The sequence below is a fragment of the Crocuta crocuta genome, unplaced genomic scaffold (assembly GCF_008692635.1).
Source record: "Crocuta crocuta isolate KB4526 unplaced genomic scaffold, BGI_CrCroc_1.0 scaffold313, whole genome shotgun sequence".
Classification (NCBI taxonomy): domain Eukaryota; kingdom Metazoa; phylum Chordata; class Mammalia; order Carnivora; family Hyaenidae; genus Crocuta; species Crocuta crocuta.
In genome coordinates this window covers 571,707-588,560 of record NW_027527814.1, presented here as the reverse complement: position 1 = coordinate 588,560, position 16,854 = coordinate 571,707, and the positions used below count along the sequence as shown (strand labels likewise).

Sequence of the window (16,854 nt, the reverse complement as noted above, 5' to 3'; positions counted from 1 at the left end):
GACACACTTGGTGCCACAGCTCTTCTGTGTTTTATCTCTGGTGCATGGGTAGGCACCAAAACTCCAAATCTTAAAGGACCCTGCATGGCTTGGACCTGCTCCCCTCTTGTGGAGGAGAGCCTCACCATGTGGTGTCTGGTGCCATTTTGTCCCAGAAAAGCAGTTGCACAGCTGTGCAGGTGCTTGGAGTTTATGGTGAAGCACAGTGAAAAGCTGAGACCCTGCTACCTGTCCTTCTGTTCCTTGCTGATGAATGGCCTCTCAAAGGCACCAGTCAGCTCTTTTGTCTTTGGAGAGGCAATATACACTCTTCCAAATGCACTCCAGGAAGGGGAATGTTCTCTTCCGGTGTAACGCAGAGGATCCCGCTACCATGCTGTCCACTCCTCCGCAGGAGTACCGCTGCCTTCCCGAATCTATTCCATTGAATGGCACAGACTTCTAAATGCTCAGATTTTGAGCTCCACGGTTTGCAAAAACCTCCAATAGTCAGTTCCTCTTGATTCCCCAGTCAGTGGTCTCAGGGAAGTGTTTTTCTTGTGTAGGCCTAATGTGCTGTTCTCTCTTCCCTTCTCTCCTCTCCACAAAAGGGGTTCCCTACTGATCTCGACACCATGTCTTTTCTCTCCCCCAGTTCACATCTCAGCACCTCGTACCTGCCATATTCTCTCCCTCTAATTGTGCAGGTTGTTCTCTTAATCCTCAGATTGATTTCATAGGTTTTCAAAATGATTTGGTGTTAATCTAGCTGTGTTTGAGGGATGAGGAAGCCTGAGGTCCCCCTACTACTCTGCCATCTTAACTCTCTCCCCCTTGCATGTTTATGACAAAGAGTTTGTGGCCTTTGTAGGTGATGGTCAGTTTAGCTGTATATAAAATCTTTGGATCACATTTTCTTTCCTTGAATGTTTGATTACAATGCTTCACTGTCCCTGGAACAAAGCATTGGTGTTGAAAAGTCTGATGACAGTCTTATTTTCTTTCTCTTATAGAAGAGTCTTTTTTATCTAGATGCCCAAATAATTAATTGTTAGTAAAGACCAATAGGTTTATTAGAATATATCTCAGTGTTGGGTATTCTGAATTGATTTTCTCACACAGTGGAGTGCACTTTTTAATACAGAGTAAATTTTGTGAGTATTTTTTTCTTTTTAAATTATGAAAGTTATCTTGAATTATAGTATTTATTACTTATTCTGTCCCATAGATTTGGTTTTCTGTTTTGGGACTCCTATTATGTGTGTGTGTTTGGTCTTCTTTGCCTGTCTTTTGTATTTTAAAATCTCTTTTTCATTTCTTTATGGTTTAAAAATTTCCCCCCTCGGGGCGCCTGGATGGTTCAGTCCGGTTAAGCGTTTGACTTCGGCTCAGGTCATGATCTTACAGGTTCATGGGCTCGAACCCTGCATCGGGCTCTGTGCTGACAGCTAGCTCAGAGCCTGGAGTCTGCTTCAGATTCTGTGTCTCCCTCTCTCTCTGACCCTCCCCTGCTCATGCTGTCTCTCTCTCTCTCAGGAATAAATAAAACATTAAAAAAAATTTTTTTAATAAAAATTTCCTCCGTTTTCATCTTCTCTTTCTTTTTTAAAAATGTTTATTTATTTTTGAGAGAGAGAGAACATGAGCAGGGGAAAGGCAGAGAGAGAAGGAGAGAGAAAGAATTTCAAGCAGGCTCCATGCTGTCAGGGCAGAGCCTGACATGGGGCTTGAACCTACAAACTGTGAGATCATGACCTGAGCTGAAATCAAATGTGAGTCACTCAACCAACTGAACCACCCAGGTGCCCCATCTTAAAATAAAAAAAAAATAAAAAAATAATGTTTATTTATTTTGAGAGAGAGAGAGAGAAAATGAGTGAGAGGGGGAGGGGCAGAGAGATAAGAGAGAATCTCAAGCAGCTAGCATGCTGTCAGCACAGAGCCCAACATGGGGCTCAATCCCACGAACTGTGAGATCATGACCTGAGCTGAAATCTCGTCAGATCTTTAACCAGCTGAGCCACCCAGGAGCCCCTCATCTTCTCTCTCTTTTAAGGAACCCCTGTAGGCATTTGCTCTGTGTTTGCGTTTAGTCTTCATTTCAGGGAGTATTTTCTTTTATGGTAATTAGTCTTTCCTGAGTTCTATAATTTTGTTTTTAAGTCGTTTTTTCTAGTTTCTTCATTTGCAGTTTTTCTAATTCTGATGTATGCTGTCCCTTCATTGCTTCTATAATTCTTTTAATTTATTTTGGCACATTTTGAAATGTTAAGTTGCCATTTACATCTGCTTTGTAGGCTCGTCTTTTTAGCATGCCTCCATGGATCATTATTCTGCTCTTTATTATCTTTTCAGAAGTGTGACTTCAACATGTTTTATTGTTCATGGTCAAACAAGATGAACTTTCCTGTACTTTTAGGCTGGAAGGCAGGTCAAAATAGCTTTTATCATTTCATGGCTCTTGAATTCCTTCTGCTATTTTCACAAAATGATTGGAAAATGGTCTCCTACTTATTGGTAATTGTTTTCTCTTTCTTTTGCCTCTGTGGTTCCTGTCCTGTTCAATTTGCTTCTATGACAGTAGCCTCTCAGGATGGGGCTCTCTGCTCTGGAGGAGGGTGTTGGTTTATTCATTTTGAGAGTTCTAGGACCCAGAACTCTTAGGCACCATGTCTTCTCTTGGCTACCTTTCACTCACCCATAAGCAAGAGACTGCCTAACACAATCTGTAACACTCATCTGAATGAAGGTTCACAGGTTGATCTCTTCCCTATGAGACCCTGTGGGTGATGTGGGAGTTCCTCAGACCCATGGCCTCCCTTCCACTTCCTCCCACACCCTTGCTGATAACCCAAGTCTGATGTATAGTATTTTCATTGCACTTGGTCTGAGACACTTTCTAATCTCCATTGTAATGTCTTCTTTGTTCTGTGAACTGTTTGGTAGTGTTTTTCTTGGTTTCCAAATATGTGGGGATTTTCTAAGTCATTTGTATGATTTCAGTTCTTTGAAACTTATGAGACTTGCTTTAAGGTCGAGAAAATGATCTGTTTATATAAATACTCTATGTGTTCTTGAACTGCATGATTTTTGAGTACAGCACTTTGTATATGTCAGTTCAGTCATTTTATTATAGTGGTGTCATTCAAATCATCTACAGCCTTACAGATTTTTATCCTGCTTATTCTATAAGTTTCTGACCTGCCTTCTAGCCTAAAAGTTTCTACCATGTATATTTGTCTATTTCTTTTTGTTCTGCAAGTTTTGCTTTGTGTTCTTAAGCTGGTAAGTGTACACGCATTCAGATTCTTATGTCTTCTGGTTGAATTGAGCTTTTATAATAATAATGCATCCCTATTATCTCTAATAATATGTCTCCTTAAAATCTACTTTGTCTGAAATGAATATAGTTATAACTGTTAGCGTTTGCATGATGTTTTTTGTTGTTTTATCCAATCCGTTGCTAATCCACGATTAGCATTGAGCTCCTAATTCCATGTACTACAGTTGCTAGTTCTCTGGTGAAATTCTTAATCTTGTTTTTTATATCCTTGAATGTAGTTATTTGAAGTCTGTGGTCTGACAGTTTCATATCTGGAGATCCTATGGGTCTTTCTTCATTGTTTGTGCTTTCCCTTGGGCTTTGTTTATGCTGTCTTACTGCCTTGTTGGCTTGGCGATTTTAAATTTAGTGTTTGGGGAGTGCGTTAAAAATTATCAAAAAAATTTTTTAGAAATAATCTGAGGCCTAGGATACCAACATTCTGGAATCACCTTAATCCAATTTGATTAACAGTAATCACTGTTGAAGCTTGGGCCACTGGGTTCGTCAAGGCTGCCCTATTTCTCATATTACTTCTAGAGCAAGGACCCATCTCCAGTGTGGTTCACCAGCATACCACAGCAGCACTAGAGTGTCAAAAGCATTGCGTGGCTGCTTGGCCACTTCTTTCGGGACCAGCAAGCATTTTCCCCTCTAGGCTCCTCTTTTCTTTAGGCTTGTCTTTCTTCCCAGCTTGTGATGCTTTTAAGCAGATGTTTTCTATTTGTCTGGTTTTTCTAGTGGTCTATGGGAAGTCTGGTCTGATTTATTTAGTTTCCTATTATGGGGATGTCTGAGTTGCATTTTGACAGCTAATTTTGTTAAAAGTGTAAGGGGCGGGGGAGGCACATGCAGGGAGACCAAGCAGGAGACCATTGCAATAACCTGGGTAAGAGATGCTGGTAGCTTGGATCTGGGGATGAAAGACAGTGAACAATCACGAAGGACTCTAGCATTCATGGCCTGCACAAAGGTGTGAATGGTTGTGTCCTTTCTAAGATAGTGAAGGGTAGGAAGGGAGCCATTTGAGGGGGCAGAGGTGGTAGGGAAGTGCAGTTTAGGTCATGTTCAGAGTGAAATGCCTCACATAAAAACTTAAGAAACAAACAAAACAAAACAAAAAGAGTGAAATGCCTCTTAGACACCCAGAGGAGATATCTTGTGGATGGCTGGGGATGTGCCTGGAGTTCAGGGGAGAGGTCTGAGCTGCAGATAAATTTAGGGATCATCAGGGAGGAGGTTGTATTTTCAGCTCTGAGCCCAGATCAGCTCTTCTGGGAGGAGATGTAGTACACAAGGATGGAGGACTGAGCCCAAGACCTGCAACGACATGAGATCAGGGAGGCGGGGGGGGAAATCAGAGCATGGTGGTGGTGATGGTGGTGGTGGGAAGGTGTCTTCTGGAAGCTGAGTACAGAAAGCACTTCCAGAGACAAGAAACAATGGGTCAGGTGAGATGAGGCCTCTGTAATGGTAATTTAAAAAAAAAAAAAAAGGTTTTATAGTTTGTTTTTTGTTTTTGTTTATGGTGTTTTATTCTTATTAAGCCTTTGTGTTTCTCTGTGTCCAGATGTGACTGTCTATATTGTGTCATGCTGTGGGCCTGTGCCCCTTTTTCCCATTCCAAGATTGCTTGTATTCACGTGACAGCCATGTGTGGCCACACGTGGGCCCAGAGAAAGGATATGTGGCTTAGAGAAGGGTGTGAGCCCCATGTGGAGTGGTCAGGCCTGAGCTGAAAGTGGGTGCTGGGTCAGAGATCCAATGTGGCAGGAGAGGGGAACAAGGTCCACTCCCTCTTTGGGCCTTGGTTTCCCCATCTGTAAGTGCTTGCTTTCTTGAAGTGCTGGGGGGGATTCCTGAGTGTTCAGGAAGAGGCAGCCCCCAGTGAACTATACAGAGCTGTGCCCTAAGGACAAGGTCATTTCCTTGACATAGGCCAGCCTGACCAGCACCTTGGAGCTTAAGGGCCCACCCCTTGGTGCCCACAGACATATGGGGAGACTAAGGCCAGAGAGCATTCCCACAGACTCTGGGACCCCAGGAGGGGCTGGGGAACCCATTAGCCCAAGCCCCTGGTGGCAGGGCAAGATCCTGGGGTCACCTGAAAAAGTCCAGTCTTAAGGGGTCTGGGGCCCATGTGCCCCCAGCGAGATGGGGAGTGGGGGCTGCCCAGGCTGGGCTCCTGGTCTGTTGGGAGGGACTGGGGGTCTGGCTCAGGCAAATGAACCAGGGCTGCTGGGAGGGGCTAGGGAATAATGATAGCAAAAGCACCTTGCAAGCTGAGAAGTTCCTTACATATGTCAAGGGGCAGTGTAAATGGTATGACAATTTACAGTCTGCAGAGGACTGTGGATCGACGAGCTGGACTTGAGGAGGCTGCCCAGTGTGGCTTCTGGCATAACCCAGGGTTTGGTGGCAGCTGTCACCATTCCCTAGTAAATGCCAATCTAGGAAGCCCGTCTTGGGAGGCTGGAGCAGGGGAGCCAGGCCTCTTATTCTATGCTGTGTCCTCTAGAGCCATCCTGCAGCAGCGTGGCTCACCTGTGGATGCCGCCATTGCGGCTCTGGTCTGCACTGGAGTCGTCAACCCTCAGAGCATGGGTCTGGGCGGAGGGGTCATCTTTACCATCTATAACGCCACCACAGGTGAGTCCAAATGGGGAACCCACGGGGAGGATGGGCTTGTCCACTGGCACTAACAGTGAGGTGCTTATAAACACCTGTCCTGTGCCCCCCATGCCCCTTCTTGGGTCCTCTTGGTGCCCCCACCATTCCCCCCAACTTGTCTTTGTGAAGCCTTCACAGCCCATCTCAAATCTTAGCTCTGTCAGGGAGGAAGAATTTCCTCTGCCCTTCAAGGTCCTTTTAGCTAGATTAAGATTTAAATTGAACTGAGAGAAATTAACATGACAAAATCAAATTTATTTCTGGGGAATCCACACAGACATGGAAATTCCAAAGACAAGCAAAAAGAGCTGAGGAGGAGGGGTAAGGGTCTGGGACTTCAAAGGGAAGGAATGCAATTCACAGGAAGATAAAGAAGAGTTTGCTAAACAAATGTGTGTGGGGAGGGGGGAGGCCCTGGGAAACAATGGGACACAGAGGACTTTGACCTAGGCCTTGCAAGATCCCTCCCCACCTACCCTACCTAGTTTCTATCCTAATATAGTTGTCTGTGGGGATAACTGTCTTCCTGGAGCGGGTCCTCTGTGTAAATTCCTTCAGGCAGTAGTGGAGGGGATGGGGGTGGTAAAATGCTTTTCCAGATTCTGCTGGGTTTTAATTGCTTCTCACTCACAAATAGTCTTCGTGCCAAAGTGGCCCTTCTTTGGGAAGCCTACTCTTGGCCCCTACAGTACAGAGGCCAGTTCATGGTATAAAGAGAGAAACTGAGACATAGAGCAGGGCCAGGGCGACAGGAGAAGAGGGAAGGACTATGGTGTGGGATGAGGCCTGGCAGCCACAGGAGTGCCCCTGAGCACTCACATGCCCTGCCCCAACTCCAGGGAAGGTGGAAGTCATCAATGCCAGGGAGACGGTGCCCACCAACCACGTCCCCCATCTGCTGGACCAGTGTGAGCAGGCCCAGCCACTGGGCACAGGTGAGGCCCTAGGAGGGGCCACAGGCTCCCACCCCCACCAGGCCACAGGGGCTGACTAAAACACTCCACTGAAAGGGCCTCTTGGATGGGCTATGACACCCTGGTGCCAAGAGATAGCAGCTAGCAAACGGGGAGCCCTCATGGAGGTCCTGACCTGCTGGAGTTGGGGGAATCTTCCTGAGAGAGGTGTTCTCTGAGTAGGGAGTGGTGATCCAAGCAGAGGTGATCCAAGCCTGGCAAAGGCTTGGAGGATTCAGTGGAGATGGGGTAGGGGGCAGGGTGGGCGCTCCTGGAGCCAGTTTGTGCTGTGCCCTGAGGGAAGGCAGTGGGGACCATGGGGGTTTGAGCAGAGAGGGACATGGTCAGGTGTGGGCTCCAGAAAGCTCATTCTGCCTGCCACGCCAAGGGGGCCAAGCTGGTGGGGCAAGGGTGGGGGTGGCAGAGAACCCCTGGGACAGGCTATGGGACTGAGGCCAAGGTGGGGGCAGCCTGGGAGCAGGGACACAATGCCTCTTGCCTTGTAGGGGCCCAGTGGATCGGAGTGCCCGGGGAGCTCCGTGGCTATGCTGAGGCCCACCGCCGCCATGGCCGCCTGCCCTGGGCACAGCTGTTCTGGCCCACCATCTCCCTGCTCCGAGGGGACTACCGCATGCCCTCCGTCCTCAGTCAGTTCCTGCAGAGTGACTTCCTACGGCCTTCCCTGTACATGACGTCCCTGAGGTGAGCCCTCCCTTCCCCAGGGAGCCCCAGGGTTCCTCCTCAGCTCCTGGCTTCAGGCTCTGGCCTGTCTTTGCCTGACTCCTACCCCAGCTCTACCTCAGCCCTTCCTCAAACTGGAGGGTTGACCCTATGGGAGTGTTGGGGGCCTGAAGTCCAGGAAGGCCAGTACTTTGCTGTCTCAGACTTTCAGGCTCCATGTGGCAAAACCTGATGAAAGTGGCTCAGGCCATATCCATGTGATGGGACTCCAGGGTGTGGATTTGGGCTCTGTCCTCTGGCCCTGCCCTCCTTCTCACTCCCTCTGGGCTGACAGGAGGGCTTCGACCATCCCCCCCTTGCCCACCCTGCCGGTCCACTGACCATTTCTTCCCAGGGGTGTCCCAGGCCTGACTAAGGGGGCATACACTCCCTGGGCCAGGGTGGTGGGTGAGGTGAGAGGCTCCAGCCCTACCCAGTCTTAGAGAAACCATCTCCCCTGATGTCTACACCAGCCCCTCAGGACCCCAGACTAAGACTGCCTCCCTGTAGGGCCTCAGGGAACTCACAAGAGCCCCCACAGGAGTATGGCTACCTTCTGGGACCTGGCCCCACCGTGAGGTTGCCCCCAATTTCCCAGGCAGCTTTTTTTCAATGGAACAGAACCCCTGAAGGCTCAGGACCCATTCCCATGGCCCGCAATGGCCACCACCCTGGAAATCGTGGCCACAGAAGGTGCAGAGGTCTTCTACACAGGGACGCTGGGCCAGATGCTGCTGGAGGACATTGCCAATCAAGGTCAGCTGCACTGAGCTTCCAGCACCCACAGCTCTGCCTGAGAAAGAGCTGGCTTGGGTGCTAGGAGTGAGGGCAGGCCCTACCCTAATCCTTGCTGGAGTGCGGACTGCTCCCAGGACTTGGAAGGGCCATGTATCCATGCCTGCCCACTGCTGGGCTCAAGGACCCTGTGGTCAGAGTCCTTGAGAAGCAGAGCCCCCATAAATTAGGGCCAACAGAGGGGAGTTAGTAGTGGCCACAGTGAGCTCCCGGGGCTGGAGCTGTCCACCACCCTCACAGTCTGCCATCCTGCCTCTTTCACCTTCCCCTCTTCTCCCCTCCAACCTGCCTGCCTCCGGCCTCTGTCCACCCATCTCTTGCCTGGTTTAGGGCCCAGCCCTGATGCTGCTGCCCACAGAGCTTCCATCTCTCCTAGGGCATTCTCTAGAAGACTAGGGGATGTGAGGAGCCCCACCATGTAACCTGGGATCCGTGGCTATCTCTCTGCCTCAGTTTTCCCATCTGTACATGGAGCCTTTTCTGTCTCATCTCAGGCAGCCAGCTGACCCTGCAGGACCTGGCAGCATTCCAGGCAGAGATAGTGGATGCCCTGGCAGTGCCCCTGGGGGACTACACCCTGTACTCACCGCCGCCACCCGCTGGGGGTGCGATCCTCAGTTTCATCCTCAACGTGCTCAAAGGTAAGACTCTCAGCCCTCCCAGCCAGAGTCCTGTCCCACCGGGAACTGCAAGCCCAGCTGTAGCTCTGGGCAGCCTTCCTTCTCCAGCTCACCCCCCTCCTCAGACACCAAAGATGGGGCCGTGGAAATGCGTCAAGATTTTGTGTTCTAGAGCTGGCCTCTGGAGCAGTCCACACTTGGGGCTTTGCCGAAGGGTCTGACGCCATCCAGTGAGTCCTCCCCTGCAGGTGACCCGGGCCCAGGGCCCAGGAGCAGGTGGGCTGTGCAGGTGGTGAGCTGTCCCGCCAGTGTGCACATCCAGAGCTGAGCCTGGCCTGCGGGATGGTGAACGGGGCTCCTCGCGGTGCCCAGGGTTGGAGCTGCCCGGGGCTGTCTGTATCAGTTCCCCTGGCTGCCATAACAGATTACCACAAACTTGTAGCTTAAAGCAACAGAAATCTACTCTCTCATAGATCTGGAGGCCAGACGTCCAAAATCAAGGTGTCAGCTGATCATGACTCCCCTGGGAACTCTGGGAGACAACCTGTTCTTTGTCTCCTCCAGGTTTTGGTGGCTGCCAGCGCTCCAGGCTGCGGCCACATCATCCCAGTCTCTGCCTCCCACTCACAGGGCCTCCTCCTCTTCTCTGTGTCTGTTTTTTAAGATTACATTTAATTGTGTGATTACATTTAGAGCTCACCCGGATAATCCAGGATAATGCTCTTCTAGAGATCCTTAACGTATTCACACATTTTGCCATATAAGGTAAAATTCACTCTTTTGCCATATAAGGTACGGTTCACAGGTTCTGGGGATCAGGACACAGACAAATCTTTTTTGAGGGGGGCCAACATTCCACCCACTACATGAGGTCATCCGTATCTGTACCCCTCCCCTCCCCAGGGTTCAACTTCTCCTCTGAGTCAGTGGCCAGACCCGAGCAGAGCATAAATGTGTACCATCACCTTGTGGAGACACTCAAGTTTGCGGGGGGACAGAGGTGGCGACTGTGGGACCCTCGCAGCCACCTGGATATCCAGGTAAGGTGGCCTGTGGCTGGTGGAGAGCCCCCTTCCCAGCCCCAGGACTCAGTACTAAGGGAAGGTCAAGCTGTGTTCCCGGACCTGTGTTCCTGGAGTCTGGCTGGGTGAGGTTGGAGGGAGATGTATGCAGTTTTAGCACAGGAGAGCCTGACCGTGGCCCAGGGCAGGGAGGGTGAGCACGTCTACGGACTAGATGGGGCCTTGGAGTGGCAGGTGTTAGAGCGGCAGTGATGGATGGCTCCATATCTCAGAAGCCCCGGAGGATGGGCAGGGTCTGGCGGCAGCCTGGGCTTGAGGAGGGTGCACTGAAGTGGGCCTCCCAAGGAGACCCTCTTCTTTGTGGGTCTCACCTGGCACCTCACTGTCCCTACCACCTGCCTGGCCACCCTAGAACGCCTCCCGGGACCTGCTGGGAGAGGCTTTGGCCCAGCACATCCGCCAGCAGATCGACGCTCGGGGTGACCACCATCTCAGCCACTACAGCCTGGCCGGGGCCTGGGGCCATGGGATGGGCACAGCACACGTGTCTGTGCTGGGGGAGGATGGCAGCGCTGTGGCAGCCACCAGCACCATCAACACGCCGTATGTGCCTGCGTGGCCCTGCTCCTTTGCTCTAGCTTGTTTTTCAAGCCCCCTATTCTCCTCTTGCTTGTGTCCATGGGACAGTACTTTGCTTTACCCTTTGCTTCTTTTCTGTCAGAGGGGGGCCATATTCCTCTGTCGTCTCTGGCTGAAAGGCTGCAGAGGGGTGGCTGTGAGCCAGGACCCGCTTGGGAATGAGCTTTACCCAGAAGGATGCCCTAACTGGGGGGCACAGGTGGATCTTTGGGGGGCAGTGCCAGGGAGAGAATGGCAGCTCCAGCATGCTAGAAGGCTGCAACTAGAACGAGGGACTCCTGGAAAGCAGTGCTCAGACACCCTGCTGGGACACTGGCGCCTGCAGCCGAGCCCAGGCTCTGCCTCTGTCTGCAGCTTTGGAGCAATGCTGTACTCACCACGCACGGGCATCCTCCTCAACAACGAGCTTCTGGACCTATGCTGGAGGCGCGCACCAGACTCCAGCGTCACCCCTCCACCCGGTGAGCCTGAGGACCCCTCTGGCGAGAAAAAGGAAGGCGGGCAGGCCGGGTGCTGCAAGGTGGCCCCTGGGCCAGCTCCGCTGTCCCGCCCAGCCCTGGTTCGCACAGCGGTGGATGGAGACAGAAATGGGTGGGGGGATGACCTGGAGGGTGCTGGCTGGAAGTGAGGCTGCAGGTGACACCCATCTGGCCTCCAGTTCCAGGCGAGCGACCTCCATCATCCATGGTCCCCTCCATCTTGATCAATGCAGCTCAGGGGTCAAAGCTGGTGATCGGCGGGGCTGGTGGGGAGCTAATCATCCCTGCTGTGGCTCAGGTGAGTCAGGGAGCTCCTGGCTGGAACATTCCTGCCTCTCAGGGGCAGGGGGGTTGGTGTAGGGTGGCTGATGTCCTCTCTTCCTGGGTTCTTCTTCTCTTCCCTTCCCCAGGTCATCATAAACAAGCTGTGGCTTGGCTTTGACCTGAGGACCGCCATTGAAGCCCCTATCCTGCATGTCAACAGCAAGGGCCATGTGGAATATGAGCCCAACTTCAGCCAGGTAAGGCCACTGACCCTGTCACTGCTAGGACAGATGCCTCAGTGCATGCTGCTCAAAGCCCCTGGTAGGATCTCAGTCACTGAGTGCCTTAGAAAGGGTACATTTCCCCTTCTAGGGCCATTATGAGTTCAGGTGCTCAGTCAGGGAGGCACCAGGCCCATCTTGTGGCCCCCAAGTCAGAAAACAAGGTGTTGTCCATGCTTCTCCCAGGCCAAGTTTCTCTGCACCTTGGTCCCTGCTCTGTTCTGTTCTCTCTAGAAGCTAGTTTTCCTGGCTGTGGCCTCTCAGACTCTCCCTCATGTGGTGATCTGTTTCCTTGTGTGATTTGCAGCTTTTATGTGTGAGTTTATTTATAAGAGTATCATTCCCGTGACAATCTGCATAGGGATTTCCTTCTGGGGCGCAGGGGTTGCGCTGGTGCTGGTTCTTATGGACATTTCTTGTTCTCCCACATACAAGCAGGCACCCGAGCTAAATTCTGTTTTTCAACTCCCTGCCCCCACTCGCTGCCCCCACCTTCCTCAGGGTTTCGCTGGGCTGGCAGACTCCCCTACCCTCACTAAGATCTCATTTAAAAGTCTGGCAGCTTTTCAAGGCTCCAAGCTTTGTGCCTGGGGTCAGTTTAGCCAGCTGGGGTTTAAGGTCCTCAAAGCTGTCTTTTCTGCTGTGAGCTGCTCTTGGTGTCCAGACTGCTTCCCATGGCCCTTAAAGCACTGAGGACCATAGACTGAGGAACATTTACTACAAGGGAATATGTAGTCCTTGAGAACCTTGATCTTTGGGGCTGGAGGCTAAGGACTCTCAGAGCCTGAGGAGCTCCCTCCCTGCATAGGGTCCTCTCCATGGCAGATGGACAGTGAGTGTGCCCTCAGGGCTCATCTTCCTGGGCCCTTCTCTTTGACCCTTAACTGAGGTTTTCACTCTGCAAATATCAGTTCTCGGAGGACCTTATGCTCTGAGATCTCAGAGAATCCAGCAACCCATAAGGCCAAAGATCCTCCTCTCCCTTGGAGAGTTAAGAGTGTTGGCTATACACCCAGAGCCTTCTATGGAGAAAATCCTAGACCCTGAGTGGAGACCTTGAGTCTCCGAGGGTTGTCATAGCCAATGCCAGGGTCTAAAGGCCAGAAAGGTCCTCCTTCCTCAGGGCCTTGGAGTTTGGCCACTAGATGCTAAGGAACAGTCCCTGATGACCACAGGTCCTGTTGTGGCCTCAGCTGTGAGGACCTCAGCCTTCAAATTGAAGGACGTTGGGCAGTTGGTGAATCAGGCAGAGAATCATAACCCAAGAACATGGTGCCCTGGAGACCTCGCCCTACCAATGTGACATTGGGTTGGAGGCCCTGGTCTTGGGGGCTGCAGAGCATCGAAGTCTTTGTATACAGAAGTCACTGGCACCTAAGGCCCTTGTGGGCTAAGGTCCTTAGCCTGTTGGTCCAAAATGTTAAGTGGAAACATGGGGCCCGAGTAGCACAGGCCTCTATACTCCAGGATCTGTGTCAAGGTTACAGACTGGTCAATGTGTAAGAGCCGTAACCCTAAGGCAAGGTAGTCAGTTCTTAGAAACGTACACCTGCCTGGGACCCTGACACTTGCAAATTCCATAGACTCACTGTCTCAGACCTGAGCCACATGCTCTGAGCATCTTATCCCCCAGGACCACTGGTGCCTTTAGTCTGGGGGTCAGTGTCCATAGGCTCATGGGTATTCAGAGAAAATGGTATCTGAGGATTTGAGTCTTCCTCCAGCAGATTCCTCAACCATTGGGTCCCTAAGAAGTTTACCATGTTCTCTGCAGCCAGGATCTCTGGTCTTCTCCTGTCAGTGTGGAGATGGAAGGCCCTATGTAGCCTGACTCCTGGCGCCAAGATCTTTCCTCTTCCATGTCCCCAGGAGGGGAGCCAGAAGTTGAGTTGGGCAGTTCCTATGTGCAGAGGAGCTGGGACTCCAAAGGACCCAAGCTCTGCCTTCAAGAAGGCTCTCAAGGTCCTCAAAATTAGAGGTCTCTCAGCTTAAGTCCCCAGCAGCCATTTCTCTGCCAAAGCCACTGGATTCCTCAGATGTTGTACCCAGGCCCCTGGTATCCTCAGATCCAGGACAAAAGTGATCTTCTATCTCTAGCTCCTTCTGACCTGGGTGACATCCTCCCCACCATGCTCCCCAGAGACTGGCTTCTCCACTGGGACCTTTTGTGGGAGTGCCACAGACTCCACGCCCTACAGATGAGGCTGCATCTGGTGCCCTCCCATCCTCACTGCCACTGATGCCCAGTCTTGCCTTCTCAGCTGGGGCTGCCAGAGCTCTACCTGGGTCCCTGCCCCCTCTGCAGGGAGTGCTAAGCTGCCTTCACCTGTGCACTGGCCTTCTCTCCTCTCCAGGAGGTGCAGAAGGGGCTCCAGGACAGGGGCCACAACCAGACCAAGAGGCTCTTTTTTCTGAACGTGGTCCAGGCCGTGTCCCAGGATGGGGCCTGCGTGTACGCCGCAGCAGACCCGAGGAAAGGTGGGGAGGCCTCAGGCTACTGAGGAGGCTGCTTCTGGCAGCTGCAATCCGGCCCACCATCAGTGTGTGCCCAGGCTGGCCCTGGCTGTGGAAACAAGCACCCAAGCAGGATCTGGACGCTTCAGCAGAGGGTCAGCCTGGGGCTGCAGAGGTGGGGACAGGCTGGAAGATGGACGACTGTGGGGACTGATCCCTCTCCCAGAGCCCTTTGTGGCCCTGCCCTGACCCCCCAAGCTTTCCCTAGACCTCTCACTGAGGAACATGGCCCACCCTCCCCGCCGGCCCCACTCCCCATCCGTATACCCTCTAAGTCCAAGATTAAAGAGGAGGGTGGACCTTGGCCTGATTTGGGGTGTAGGTATGGGAGGGGACCCTTAGCATACACACAACTCTTACAGTCCTCCACGACACACCACCATGGAGGTGTGGAAACAGAGGCCTAGAGACTGCCTGGCCTTGCCCAGGCCATCGCCACTGGGCTTCTGTGCCTGCCTGGGGCCTGCCTATTGGTGGGAAGGCAGGGTTGTGGCCTGGGGGCGCCTGCCTCCCACTCTTGCCAGGCTTTCGGACCATCTCTGGATCTTGTCCTCTGTGCCAGGAAAAGGTTGAATGAAGTAGAACCTGGGACCCCACCCCAGTCCCCAGCCCCATCCATGGCTCACGTTCTCACCCTCGGCACTGATGACATTTTGGGTGAAATAGTCTTTGTCGGGGGGCTGTCCCTACATTGTAGTATGTTGAGCAGCATCCTTGGCTTTTGCTCGCTAGATGCAGCAGCACCCGCTACTACCAGCGCCAGCCAAATCTTCCCTAGTTGAGAACTGGACCTATTAGCCCTCCACAGCTGAGAAGGGCTTTGCCAGCTGCTGGGTGGGCTGCCCTTCCTGGAGGTGCCTCACTGGACTGACCTGCGAGTCCTACCCCACACTGGTTCCTGGGAGCACTGAGTGTTACCCAAATGTCCTGCAGGGGCATACCTCCACCTGGCCTGGAAGTTTCTGAGGATTGGCTCCGCCACTGAGCCACGGCCTCCCACTCTGCTCTGGAGTTTGGCCAAGCAGGGCAGAAGTGAGTACTGTTTCCATGGCTGCTGAGATCAAATACCACAAAGTGCCTTCAAATTACAGAAATCTATGCTCCAGCAGGCCAGGAATCTGACATCAGTATGACGGGCCTGAAAGCAAGGGGAAGGCAGGGCCGCGTTCCCTCTGGGGACTCTCGGGAGACTCCTTCCTGGCTCTGCCCACTGCTGGTAGCTGCTGGGGTCCCTTGGTGGCTACCCTCCCTCTGTAGTAACACAGACTTCTCCTCTGTATGTGTGAAATCTCTCTCAGCTTTGGGCAGGCCCAAGTGGAGAAGGCAACCCCGGGAAGTGTGTGAGGACACCTGTGGGCATACAGGGCCCATCTGGAGAATTCAGGGTGCTCTCTGTCTCAAGATCCTTAACTCAGTCACAAAGGCACTTCTGCCGTATAAGGTGCCAGGGGTCGGGATGGGAACTCTTAGTTGACCACACGTGGGGAGAGGGGGCTGGATGGGGCGAGTCTCTGATCTGAGCTAGACTGGGAGGGCAGAGGGAAGTATTCTGAAAGACTCCAAGAGAAAGGACTGGGGACAAAGATGCGTCACTTTGAGGTGGGGGACAGGCCTGCCATCATCACTGTGATCCATGGTGGACCTCGGGGCCATTCACCACTGCTCCCGGGCAGCCTGGGGGGCCACAGCTTCTCCTAGAGTCTGACTTTGGGAGGGAGTGGGAAGAAGTCTTTAGGGAAGGGCAGGAATGGTTCAGGAGTCAGGGGTGCAGAAAAAGTGGGCTTAGACAAGCAGGGGTGGGGGCGTTTCTGACTTGGCTCCAGAGGCTGGCCTTGGCCACTGTCCTCATGGCTCTAGCACATCACTCGCTGAACTTCATGGCCAGAAGGGATGACAGAGCTCTTCTTTACACTGCTTTTGAGGCTTAACAAAAGTCCCAGGCCTAGCTGTCATGGGCCCAATGGGTCTTTCCCTGAGGCTCAGTTACCACACATGAGCTGACGGACCCCCATCCCAGGGCTGTCTCAGGTTTCTGGATCATCAGACCCCATACCCACCCACCACCCAGGGTCACAGGCACCTCGGACTCAACACACCAAACTGGAAGCCGGCTCTGAGTCTACCTCTCCCCTTCCAGTCACCCAGTTTCCTCTCTCCCTCTGCGTGGCTCAGCCCTGCCTGCGTCTCCTTATCCTTCTCTACCTCCTCACTGCTGCCGCTGCCTTGATCTGCTCCCCATTCATGACAACGATGGGCCTTGGAAGATGCATACATGATCTTGCCACGAGGCAGCATGGAGTCCTCCTTGGTTCCTGGTGCTCCTGGAGGAAGCCCGTTCTTCGCCCTCCCTGCTCCTCCCACCCTCAGGAACTTGCCCAGCCCTTGCCCACATCCCACCCACCAGCAATGCCAGTTAGCCTCCCCCTTCCCAGCCCAGCCAGGGACTGTTACGGCTGGCTCTTCACTCATCTTGTTACACAGAGGAAATCAAAACCAGGGTTGTTGGGGTCCCTGGGCGGCTCAGTCGGTTAAGCGTCGGACTCTTGATTTCGGCTCAGGTCATGATCTCACAGTTTCGTGGGTGGGAGCCCTACAT

General features: G+C 52.5%; 1 protein-coding gene across 1 annotated transcript in view; it reads left to right on the top strand.

The window, feature by feature from the left end:
• GGT5 (gamma-glutamyltransferase 5) overlaps positions 1 to 14,520 on the top strand; it is a 33,838-nt gene extending 19,318 nt beyond the window's left edge. The window contains 12 exon segments of the mRNA XM_077775262.1: positions 5,820 to 5,950; positions 6,811 to 6,906; positions 7,431 to 7,626; positions 8,243 to 8,400; positions 8,934 to 9,080; positions 9,963 to 10,099; positions 10,494 to 10,684; positions 11,075 to 11,181; positions 11,290 to 11,309; positions 11,312 to 11,497; positions 11,610 to 11,720; positions 14,099 to 14,520. Coding sequence (XP_077631388.1) covers positions 5,820 to 5,950; positions 6,811 to 6,906; positions 7,431 to 7,626; positions 8,243 to 8,400; positions 8,934 to 9,080; positions 9,963 to 10,099; positions 10,494 to 10,684; positions 11,075 to 11,181; positions 11,290 to 11,309; positions 11,312 to 11,497; positions 11,610 to 11,720; positions 14,099 to 14,245 — 1,627 coding nt within the window. The 3' untranslated portion in view covers positions 14,246 to 14,520.
• The last annotated feature ends 2,334 nt before the right edge of the window (positions 14,521 to 16,854 follow it).